The 12,641-nt window shown below is 38.6% G+C and overlaps 1 protein-coding gene across 1 annotated transcript in view; it reads left to right on the top strand.

Moving 5' to 3' along the window:
- Positions 1-8,487, top strand: part of LOC126991728 (venom prothrombin activator pseutarin-C non-catalytic subunit-like) — a 58,264-nt gene extending 49,777 nt beyond the window's left edge. Inside the window, exons 7-9 of the mRNA XM_050850421.1 lie at positions 7,127-7,360; positions 7,958-8,102; positions 8,361-8,487. Coding sequence (XP_050706378.1) covers positions 7,127-7,360; positions 7,958-8,102; positions 8,361-8,487 — 506 coding nt within the window. The remainder of the gene's footprint in view (positions 1-7,126; positions 7,361-7,957; positions 8,103-8,360) is intronic.
- The last annotated feature ends 4,154 nt before the right edge of the window (positions 8,488-12,641 follow it).

The following is a 12,641-nucleotide window of genomic DNA, read 5'->3' as shown; positions in this document are numbered from 1 at the left end:
AAGGGATATGAGGTGAGCGAGGGTGGGGGGGCTTAGGTGAGGTGAGAAGGGTGTAGGAAGTGTTAATCCTCTAGGGGATTTAAAGAGGGTGTAATGAGGAGGAGCAGATTGAATCTCAGAATTCAAAGGTGGGTTGTCGACACACCCAAATCACGCAACGTGAGGAACACCTGGACACAAAGTCACCTCAGGACACACGAAACACTCAGAAACCCAAGCACAAGAGAGAGAGAGAGAGAGAGAGAGAGAGAGAGAATTTGCTTGTTTACTGATCTGTCTATTTGCTCTTGGTTTGTTTCTTTGTTTCTTTGTTTTGTCTTGGTCCGCTGATACTCGACTTTTATAATAAAACAATAAATCTCATCAAAAGTCAAACGAGCATCACGCTGACGGATTCACACCAATTATTGTGACAGGATTGACAGGGCCTTTGCATCACCGAGATAACCGACGGGATAGAACAACGAGCGATTTTTAATGGTGACCGATGTGGCTGCAGGGGACGGTCGGTGCTTATGAATTCCCGCTTAACGAGGATCGGATTGCCATTAAATCAACGCCGAATAGAGGTAGTTAGCCGCTAATAAATACTGTGGAAGTGAAAACAGTGGCATGTGTAAATGTGTTCAGAGTGGCATGTGTGAGTGTGCTCAGAGAGGATATTTAACCACTGTTCGTATAGCCGCCGAGGACACAACACTTCCAGCTTTACCTAAACGATTCACCTCAAAGATAAATTTTCTCGATTTTTTTAACTCAACACGTTCTCCCTCCACTAAGAAGCTTCATGACACTTTTACTCTGTGTGGGTGAAGGGTGTTGGGAGAAAAGGGAAAGTAAAGTGAACATAGGGCTTAAAGATGATGAAGACGGCGAGGTGAAACAGGCGCTAGAAAGTTTTAAAACATCAACATGGAATCAGTATTTACAATTGGGTTAAGTCATGAGCAAGTTATAGATGAAGCAAAGGAGACAGAAGCACTAACAGCCACACTTGTAACCAGAAAAGATAAAAAAAAAAAAAATCTGTGACTAATATGAAGGAATGTCGTTATATATCATCATTTTGCTCCGGAAAATTAAGTGTATAAAGATGGTCATGAGGCGTTTGTTTGGATTCAAGTTTCAACCCTCGACCCAGGATCCATTGCACAGTGGCTCTCAACCGCACCAACGGAGTGCTACATTATTTATAAAACCGTAAGCAACACAAGCGCAGATGATTTATTGAACCGGTATGTAACACTGACCAGATCCTATGTACCTGCAGTGTGACTAGGTTCTGGCTCAACCATTATAGAGCTGACGTGTTTGTTCTAAAGTGCAGGGAGGAATCAGTGGAAATTATTCAGGGGATGATGATTTTTAATACAGACACCTTTTAATAATTGAATTCGCATTCGTTTTAAAGGCGTTGACTGCTCGGTGAGATGGGTTTGCTTTTAGAATTGGTAGAAGGGACTGCCAGAAGGGATATTCACTGATTATTATTACTAAAATGGAATTACGACCCACGGCAAAGGGCACTTGCTGGAAACGTTTAAGTTTAACGAAGGAGTGTAAAAAAGTGGTTAGCGAGTATTGAAGTGGACGAGAACAACAAACTTACTGTATAGACGTGTGTGTGTGTGTGTGTGTGTGTGTGTGTGTGTGTGTGTGTGTGTGTGTGTGTGTGTGTGTGTGTGTGTAAGAGCAAAGTATAATATTTGAACTACGTAATAAAACCTGTTCAAAATCATGGCAAGGAAAAAATAAGCGGTGGTTTCCCTGATTTTACGCAATAAAATATGAAGATAATTGTGTTGTACAATCCTAATTATTGTTCTTATGCATACTCTCAACCAGAAACAAACAACAGGTCGAGAGATAACGAGATATTTTGATGAATGTGTTTTTATTATCTCACATACTGATCGTGTGAAATTTATTTAACAACTTGAATGAAAAATAATTTATCTACAGTGTCCAGTGACGCAAGCCGGTCGGGTTATGAAAGGTAATGACAAGGCATTGTGCGGGGCTCAGAGATTAGCTTCCAAATATAAACAACACTGCAAAAAAATAATTACCAGTTGCCAACATGAGCCATGGGAAGCATCGCCTCACCCACCCGCCAGGCGCCAGGAGTCATGGTAAAGTGTATGTGGAGCTGAGCGAAGGGCTGCCTAATATGAATGAGAAAAATGGTGAATCCTTGCTCAACGGAGACTGAAAGAATGGTGCAACTCAGACTCCCAGGTACTTTAAACAGATGCCTAATATTCACATAAAGGAAGAAACTTGTAAGTTGGCCGAGAAAAATAAATCATGAAGATTTCCGAGCTTGAAATGAAACTAAAATAGACAAGATATAATATGTAAACTTCATTCTTCATTCTCTAGTGACATGGAATGAGTAGCGGGCTTTTTTTCGCATTTGTTAATTTTGTTATGCCCTTGAACTGACTCCTCTGCTGTTAAAAAAAGAATAACTACGTAAACAGCTTCAGCATAAGCATGAAAAGAGAAAATAATAATAACGGTACAGAGAAGAAACAGAGGCAAGGCAGCAACTTGACGCGAGAGACCGCTGACAGCCACTTAGAAAGAGGCGCTTATAAGGAGGTCGATTAATGTAATTGTTTAAGCACTTTTTATAACTTGAAAATGCCGTGGATTTACAACTCTCTTTTATGAACCGTACACTGCTTTCTCTCTGTGTTTATTCGTTTGTTTGTTTGTTTGCTTGTGTGCGTCCATTAATCGAGTCGACGAACAGATTTATCTTATCTATTTATTTATATTTATTTACATACTATATATGCATCTTTTTGTTTATTTACATCTATCGTCATCCATTCATCAATATGTTAATGCTTTAATATCTATCTATCTACCTGTCTATAGCTATATCTATATATCTATCTATCCCTCCATTAAGTTCGTATATACTCACCCGTATGTCTGTGTACGTATCTTCATCAGTATGCACTATATCCGGGTGTTCGGGCATTGTTTGGGTCTGTATATGTGCGTCATTGTCTTGTACTAAGCAAACCCACCTTGTTTTCCCCACACACTACACTGATAAATTGCTGAACGGCGTGCAAATGACGAGGGATAAATAGTGTATGACATGACACGATTCCTACGACGAGAATCAGTCCCCCTAAGATTTTGCTGCTTCCCGGTAATCCTATTATCTTTCCCATTAAGTTTCCCTGAGTCATCGCCCGTGTCCTTATCACTCTCACTTTGGTGGCTCCCTCTCTCTCACCCCCCCTTAGTAACGCCTCCCTCCCCTATCGACGCATCGCTCTCCTACTTCCTCCCCCCAGTAGCAAGAACATCACATATTTCTCTCTCTCACCCTCTCCTCCTCCTCCTCCTCCTCCTCATCATCATCATCATCATCGCAGAAGCAGCAACGCACCGCACATTCAGCCTCCCTCCCTCCCTCTCTCCTCTCCCCACCCCTCAGCACACTCGCTTTCCTTCTCTCTCCCAGTACCAGCCTCATAACACTCACTTCTTCCTCCCTTTCTCTCCTTCTGGGCGCCTGCCTGGGGGGCCCATGCAAGGCCTTCTAAAAGGAGAAGGCCTGTGCACAGGGGGCGTGGCGTCAGCCTACGTCACGGGGGTTGGGCCATGGATAGCGGCCTGCTTGTATGGCAACTCGGGAGCTATCTGGAGAATCTGGCAGCGAGCGGGTCGCGACCGGGATGACCAGTCGAGGATTGCTCGTGACCCGTGAGGAGAGCCTGATTTACTGCGGCATATTTTACACCATATTGCCGAGACTTTAGGATAAATCTGTGATAATAGAGACAACACAATGCCGGGGAAGTGCTCCGTGCCTCTCTGCAGAGGAAATTATAATAGTGATTCTCGTGTTAGTGTCTTCTCCTTCCCGAAGAATCCAGAGCAGCTGACCACATGGGTCCGGGCCATTCACCGCGAGGATTCTTTTGTCCCCACAAACCATACCAAAGTAAGTATATCAAATGATTCGTATATGTTATATGTATCTTTCTTTGCCCGGCTACACTGTGGATTTAATCAAGCTACTTCTGTTGTAACTCACAGGACATTAGAGAAGTATTGGAATCTAATTGTTATTATCAATGTGGCGGGAAGCTGATGAAAACAATGCCTCTCCAGTATTTTCTTATACTGGGAAGGAGGATGGCTATTTTTTTAATGGCATTACTGTTATGAATATTGTTACTAAGGTCCTGATAAAATTCAAGCATCAGCTTTCTAACAAAAAATAAATAAACTAGCTATAAATAAAAGAACCACATTTTAATTTAGTTACCCAGCCATATGTCCCGTATACTCAATTTTCTTTAGTCATTTTTAATAGCCTTATTTAATAATATATATATATATATATATATATATATATATATATATATATATATATATATATATATATATATATATATATATATATATATATATATATATATATATATATATATATATATATATATATATATATATATATATATATATATATATATATATATATATATATATATATATATATATATATATATATATATATATACATATATATATATATATATATATATATATATATATATATATTTATATATATATATATTTATATATATATATATATATATATATATATATATAAATATATATATATATAAATATATATATATATATATATATATATATATATATATATATATATATATATATATATATATATATATATATATATATATATATGATTCAGTTGTATTACATAAATATCTACATTTTCTTCTATCTTACAGGTGTGTGAACTTCACTTTCGTCCGGAGGAAATCGAGCGGGAGACTTCATTTTTTGATGAGCGAACCGGCAGAACACTTACAGCAAAACTGTCAATGCCAAGGCTTCGTACTGGAGCTGTTATTATTATTATTGTTGTTGTTACTGTTATTATTATCTTTACTGATGTTATTATTGTTATTATTATTATTGTTATTATTATTATTATTATTATTATTATTATTATTATTATTATTATTATTATTATTATTACTATTATTATTATTAGTTGTAGTAGTAGTAGTAGTAGTGGTGTTATTAGTTATTTTTATAATTGTTATTCTCATTATTTTTATTGTTATTTATATCATTAGTAGTATATAGTACTATTATTATTATTAATAGCAGCATCACTAATCTTATTATCATTAAAATTATCTGATATAGTCATGATTTTTGTTTTTATTTTATTATTGTTATTATTATTATTATTATTATTATTATTATTATTATTATTATTATTATTATTATTATTATTATTATTGATTTAATGATTATTATTATTAACATTAATAGTAATAAAATATTGGGATGCATTTTGGTCTGTTTAAATTACTGTCACTGTCATTGCCACTTTCCTTCTACCTCGTATTATCTATAATAAAAGCAGTATCACAACTCTAATATGTTTTACTATCAATGCTAATATTTTTACAATGAAGGAGGTAATCTAAGGCTAAATTAACACTGCTGGTGCTGCTCCTGGAAATAATATTCGATAATAAGCTACAGTGGACGTGTAGCAGAACTGGATGGAGAGACCTTATTTTTTATTATTTTATGTGTATGTGTGTGTGTTAGAGAGAGAGAGAGAGAGAGAGAGAGAGAGAGAGAGAGACGGTGTGTGTGTGGAGTTGTACGCAGCGCGGAGAGCGTGTAGGGAGCCCGCCCTCCTTGCTGACGTCACGAACTTTACGCACAGGCCTTCTCCTTTTAGAAGGTCTTGGCCCATGCCTCCGTCGCTGCTCAACGGCTGCTACTCGTGTCTGTGGCGGCGGCGGAGGCATCCCCACACCCGTAACGAGCTTTGCTTTTAAGGGGGAACATCTTTAAGAAGAAGATGAATGTGAAAATGAATCGATCATGGCTAGTCGCCTCGGAATGGTTGGTACCCCTGGTTGTGATGACGCACCTGAATCCGAGCCGGTGTTGAACTTGGTATCGGAGATTTGACGGTCGCAGTAAGTCATGCTCACGATAGCCACAATGGAGACCTCACAAGGCCGGCGCAAAGTCATTATTATCCTTCGCGCTAAGGGCCTTAGATATAAACGCTTTTAAGTCAACTATATTGCGTTTGTCGGTTTATGCAATCAGCACATTGTTATTTAGTTGTTCCTATCAATATTATTCGCACTTTCAATGTGATCGAGTCCAACATGTGTCCGGTTTTTTTTTTTTTTTTTCGAACATTTTTATATACAAATTTTATAAAGGTGCGATGTATGTGTGTGTGTGTGTGTGTGTGTGTGTGTGTGTGTGTGTGTGTGTGTGTGTACATCCATACGTGCACATGTACTACCTAGTGGTTAACACCAAGATCTAAAGAAAGAAGAATTTATTTAGACCTTGGTTAACACGTTCGAATCACTACGTTCACATCCAAAAGGTCCTTCGGTCGATTCCCGAGCAGAGTGGACACGGAGGGGCAGCCTCCTTCAGCCACCTCTCCACCCAGAAGTGAATAATATATTACAGTGAATAATGTAATATAGCAAATAATATAGATCACAACAAATAAAAAACAACGTACTAATTACATAAAGCAACATCCGCAATTCAAATAACTTTAAAAGTGTTTACTAGTATTTAAAAAAAAAAAGTGATGCCCTAAGACCCGTCACAGGAGCTCCAAAGTCATCGGGGACCTTACGACTGGCAATTGCGAGTCCAGCACGTGATGAGACCATGGTGAATGGCACACACACACACACATACCAAATACATTGGAAACCAAGCTTTTTGGTGTCCCAATAAGGCTAATCGTCGTGACCATTTCCGAGTTAAATGTTTATTTATGGCGTATAATTGGCAATACTGCTATCACGGACGGTGTTAAAGAGAATGATGATGTAATTACTAACACATTCTTGAAGGTTTGCATGGTGGATTTAGGTTCTCAGAAATCAGTTTAGATATTGTCCGATTATGTTTAGAACTTTTTTTTTATATTAAATGTGCATATGAAAACATCATCACGTCTTTACCATAGATTTCTGTGGTGTGTGAGGCGTCAGATCAGGTTTTGTAGGTCAACATATTTCCTCACTAAATGATACCTCCGCCCTTTGCCCCGCAGTGGAGAACATCGCCTACAAGGGCAGCACTTGGGTCAACGACAAGAGACACTCGTGGTCAGACTGGAACTACAGCCCGGCGAGCCTGGCCGTGGACGGGAACCGGGACACGACCCTGCAATCGTGCCCCGTCATCGACATCGACAGCGTGGACGAGCCCGTGTGGATGGTGGACCTGGGCAGGCGGCAGCAGGTGCGCGGCCTGGTGCTGCTCACCTGGCAGGGACGTGGCCAAGGTTGGTTTCTACTTACCTTCTACTTTAGATTCGCAGATGGCATGGTATTACTATTTCTCATAAAATTTTACAGGGTGATCGAGAAACAACACGGAGGGCGTAAAAACTATAAACTACACACACAACCTCAAAGTATTGGTTTGAAATGATTAAGAAAACGACGAGACTAATATCTGATAATCAAGTGGCAGGACAACCAATAGTGATCGGGAGCAAAACATTTGAGAGTTGAGACAAACAGGTGTACAAACCTAGTCGTCGAAAAATAATAAGGAAGAAAATAGGAGCGGGATGGAGCGCTTTTGGTATGCATAGTAAATCATGAGTAGCAAAATGTCACTCTTTTAGAAGAAAGTGCTGTAGCCTACAATCAGTGTATCCTGAACATATGGTTTCATGTCTTATGGTTTTATCACATGCATTTTGGCCACCTCTTTGGATTCTTTTTAGGAGCAGCAAGTAGCGGGCTTTTTTATTATTGTTTCCTTTTTTTGTGCCCTTGAGCTGTCTCCTTTGTTGTAAAAAAAGAAAAAAAAGCTGCATCCAAACTTAACTAGTGTGATTGATCTCAAACACAGCTTCCGCATCTGACCGCAGACCAGCAGACCCTGTACCGAGACTACGTGTTCGGCCTTGACCGCCTCACAGTCTTCGTCGAGAACCAGCGTCGCCTGGACACACTGTCGCCGCAGGACCACAAAAAGTGCGCCTCCATTACAAGACTGAACAACGCTCTCTTCAGGTAAGGTTGATTTTGACTTGCCTTCATCTTCGTGAAACACATGTGTTGGAAACGATAAATGATACGACTTTAGGTCCTCAGCAGCGCCAAAGCAATTATGACTATTACTCATTATCAGTTTGGTAAGCATTCAAAGTTGGTGATTATGTCTCTCTCTCTCTCTCTCTCTCTCTCTCTCTCTCTCTCTCTCTCACACACACACACACACACACACACATTTATTAGCTCAATCCATTAATCCATTGTCCCCGTGAGCAGAGAGCGCGTGCACGTGGAGTGTCCTCAGCCCATCAAGGGTCGTTTCCCGTACATCAGGGCGAGCGGGGTGGCCAACAGGTGGCACCGCGTCTTCTCCATGGTGCTGGGTGAGGTGATGGCGTACTGACCCGCCTCGGCTGCTCACCACGCCCTCACCGACATCAAACCCGCCTGCACTTCTTTCGCAGATTATGGTGAAAAGAAAAATATAAATAACTATTCACGTGACTGAGAAGCAAATGGAAACGTTGCTTGCCACTCAGGATAATCATGGATAATGCCTTTTGAAATGGCAAAGCTATTATGCCCTCAAAAGGAAATAGTGATGGACAGACTCTCATTTTGGGTGCCACGACGTTTTGTATTCAGGGATGAACAGTTTTGAGATTGTAAAGTTAGTTTATGTTTTGAAGATGAACTGAAATGGACAAAATTCATAGTGCATTGTGGAAAGGGTGGATCATGACTTTGTGTCCGTGGATAAGTGTTGCGTTGATGGACGAGGTTCTCGGCGATGAGGCCAGCGTGTGGTGGTGCAGTGGAATGTTCAGTCATCATCTTCGACGGTTCTTCTCATGTGGTGCGTCGTCAAACACACCGCACAGGAGACCGATGGACGCGACCCACGAATACTGCCCGTGCATGCACTGTGTGTACCTGTGATATGGTAGACAAGGAACACGAGTTAAGTACATGACATACTTTACCTCCTTACTTAAGCTACATTGTGTTTAGAAGTGTTGTAGGTTTCAAAGTGATGTTCGTTTATGTGCGCTAAACAGATGCGTTGGTGAGATATAAATATGATGTTGGCATGTCGGTTTCGGAAAGGTTTCTGCATGGGAACTTTTATACTTGATCAGTCTTGTTTGAGTTAGTTCATAAAAAAAGTGTTTCACAAAATTATAGGCCATATTTTGATTCTCATTGTTGTCAAGTGCCACTTTTGGCTCAAGGTAGCATATCCAGTCAGAATTTGTCTGTTTAACGGTTGTCACAATGATGCTCAGCTCTTTGTATATAGCCTAATTCCTTCGTTGGCTGACAAATACAACCTGTAATATATTTAACTAGGATTTTGTTGCATTGGGAGGAATCTACGCGGTCATCTTGATAGTCTCGCCCCTAGGAACTACAGACGGACAGGCCGGCACGCACAACGCTGTGTTGCTCGGCGACAGTGTGTGACAAGCCCGCCGCCGCCGCAGAGCTCAGCCGTGTATTATTGTTATTATTACTAGTGTGTGTGTGTGTGTGTGTGTGTGTGTGTGTGTGAGAGAGAGAGAGAGAGAGAGAGAGAGAGAGAGAGAGAGAGAGAGAGAGAGAGAGAGAGAGAGAGAGAGATTATAATTAAAGTTACAATATTTTTGTTATTGTACTGTATTCATATATGTAAATAGATATGTTTCAAAAGAAGCATAAGATTGCATGTATATTGATTATAATAATATTAAGAATGATAAAGATGCGTAATAATCGTGTGTGTTACCACCCGCATATGGGTGCCCGATGCTTCCTATTTTTAGCATATATTAAACGACGTAATATTTCCCGATCGCTGGACATTTGCTCATTATTTGTGAATTCTTCGCCTTTTGGCTCACCGCGTCACAGTAGTGTGGACTCCGTGGAGCAGTAGTGCACGCCGGGGCCGCCGGGACACCCGCCGCCTCTCTGCGGGGGAGACGGTTCTAGTTGTGTGGAAGGCGCCACCTCCTCTCGGTGGTTAGTAGGAGGACCGGACAATAGAGTAATACATGTGGATGTTAACATTATGAGTTAGTGTGTAGCTGTACAAGTTAGACAAAGATTTATCTTGCAATTGACACCACCACTACATTCATTTAAAATTTAGCGACTAAAAACAAGGAAGGAATATTATTTGACTTTCTCTACCACAAAAATGCTTTGGCTGCAGTGCATATAAAGGGGCAACAACCTTCTGAAAAAAAAAAATCATTCGACACTTTTTAAATGTTATTGTTGATATTGATATATAATAGTATAGAAATGCGTATGAAAGCTATCATAAATTGATATATCCAGCAGCACATACAAATGGGTAATTGTATCATCTTTTTGTATAAGAAAGCCGACTAGGCAAATGAGATTTACACAAACAAAAGGAATGGGGACACAGACTCTTGTAGAAGTGTGAATATCTATAATCAACAGGATTTGCTCCACTACAAGACCAACCAAGGCTAAGAATGTCTGATTAATGACTTGTGGCAAAGCCGTGCGTAACGTGCAATGGTGATACGGAAGCCGTGCAAGGAATCGCTAGGCAAGGAAGGCGTGCCGAGCCTCACGTTAACAGTGTGCTGGCAACACTCGCGCCGCCCACTGACTCCACGATCGTGTGCTTATATATATATATATATATATATATATATATATATATATATATATATATATATATATATATATATATATATATATATATATATATATATATATATATATATATATATATATATATATATATATATATATATATATATATATATATATATATATATATATATATATATATATATATATATATATATATATATATATATATATATATATATATATATATATATATATATATATATATATATATATATATATATTTTGTTGTGATTGACAGTGAACATTTTGATAACAGAAAGCACCGATTTTTTTCAAAAGTTAAATGAGTCAGTTAAGTAGAGTATCACAATACAAGTAATGATTACTTAGATATCTTCCTGTACAGTCTGTGTGTTCCCGTGGTTGTGTATATACGCAGAGATCTTTTTGATCAATACTTGGAAATTAACACGTTTTCATTACAAGCTGCACGTAAAGACTAAATGACATTTTCACAAATTACAACAAGAAATTCTCTCAAATCCTTTTATCAGTGTGATAAGTAGTTATGGCGGGTAGTTTGATATTAAGTGCAATGATGATAATAGCACCGAAGTAATGATGATGATAATGATAATAGTAATTTATAATGTTCAACAAAAGTTATCTTAGCTGTTCACAATATTTGTGGATATCCTCAATATCTGTCACACATCTTAATCACCACTGGTAATTGGAAAAAAAATTATATATATATATATATATATATATATATATATATATATATATATATATATATATATATATATATATATATATATATATATATATATATATATATTAATTAGTCTTCCTGTAAATATTTAAAAATCATTTACTTCATGTCTTTTGGAAGTGTTTCGCCGCTCATCTAAACATGTATCTTGTGCATGTTGGTCATTTGTGTTAAGGTTTATCAGTAAACATCCTCACCTCCAACACCTTGTTGCTTGTGTTTACCTTTGGGGTTGCAATACAAGCCTTCTCATCAATGTTTATCAGTAAACATCCTCACATCTAACATGTTTTTGCTTGTGATTATTTCTGGGAGTCGTAATACATGTATTTTAATCTTTTTTAAAGAAGGATCAGTTGTGGACTAAGAGCTGGAAGGTTTGCCATGTATATCTTCCTCTCTTAAACTCTGGCAGCATAACAGCTATTCATTCAACAGGGTCTAAACTAATAACATATCACTGCTTTCAGTGAGATACAAAGAGGATTAGCATTCACAAATCCAAACTGATTTGATTTGATCATTATCAGATAAAGTAAGCATATGTACAATTTTACGAGGATAAAATTCGAAAGCATATAATCCACAAACCCATAATACACTACTTCCCTTATCCAAGGAGCGCTATCCTCGGACACTACTACTACTCCGGTACCTGCAGCTATAAAGTCGATGCAATATATGTTTACCCGTCTGGTTGTGCTTCAAAAGCCCAATGAAATACAGACTCATTGTGAAGGGAAGCCCATGTAAGTGGCACTATTTATGTTAAGTATTTGTATATATACCTCTCACTGGCATGTATCCTGGGGCGATTCATTGATGCCGAGAACATAATAACAACCGTGAGCCATCCTGCTGTATGTAGTTTAATATCTGACTGAGGGTGGAGGCGGTAAATCACCAGGGGGCAGTAATTACCCCTTAGCTCCTGCATGGCGATAGGGCTGCCGCGCAATCAGCTCTCGATATGAATTAGGTAGCTGTAACACAACCACCTCCCCGCCTCAACAGCCGACCACGCTGAACCACCTAAACCCCTCGGTATTATGCAAATATACATGATTTAAAAGATTTTTGTAGATTTATTCCATAGCAATGTTCTTCTTTATCTTAGATTTATTTTGGCTTGTATTATCTTCGAAGGAGTTTCATGACCTTATCCCCGT

The sequence above is a fragment of the Eriocheir sinensis genome, unplaced genomic scaffold, assembly GCF_024679095.1.
Source record: "Eriocheir sinensis breed Jianghai 21 unplaced genomic scaffold, ASM2467909v1 Scaffold329, whole genome shotgun sequence".
NCBI lineage: Eukaryota > Metazoa > Arthropoda > Malacostraca > Decapoda > Varunidae > Eriocheir > Eriocheir sinensis.
This window is presented reverse-complemented; position numbering and strand designations above follow the sequence as displayed.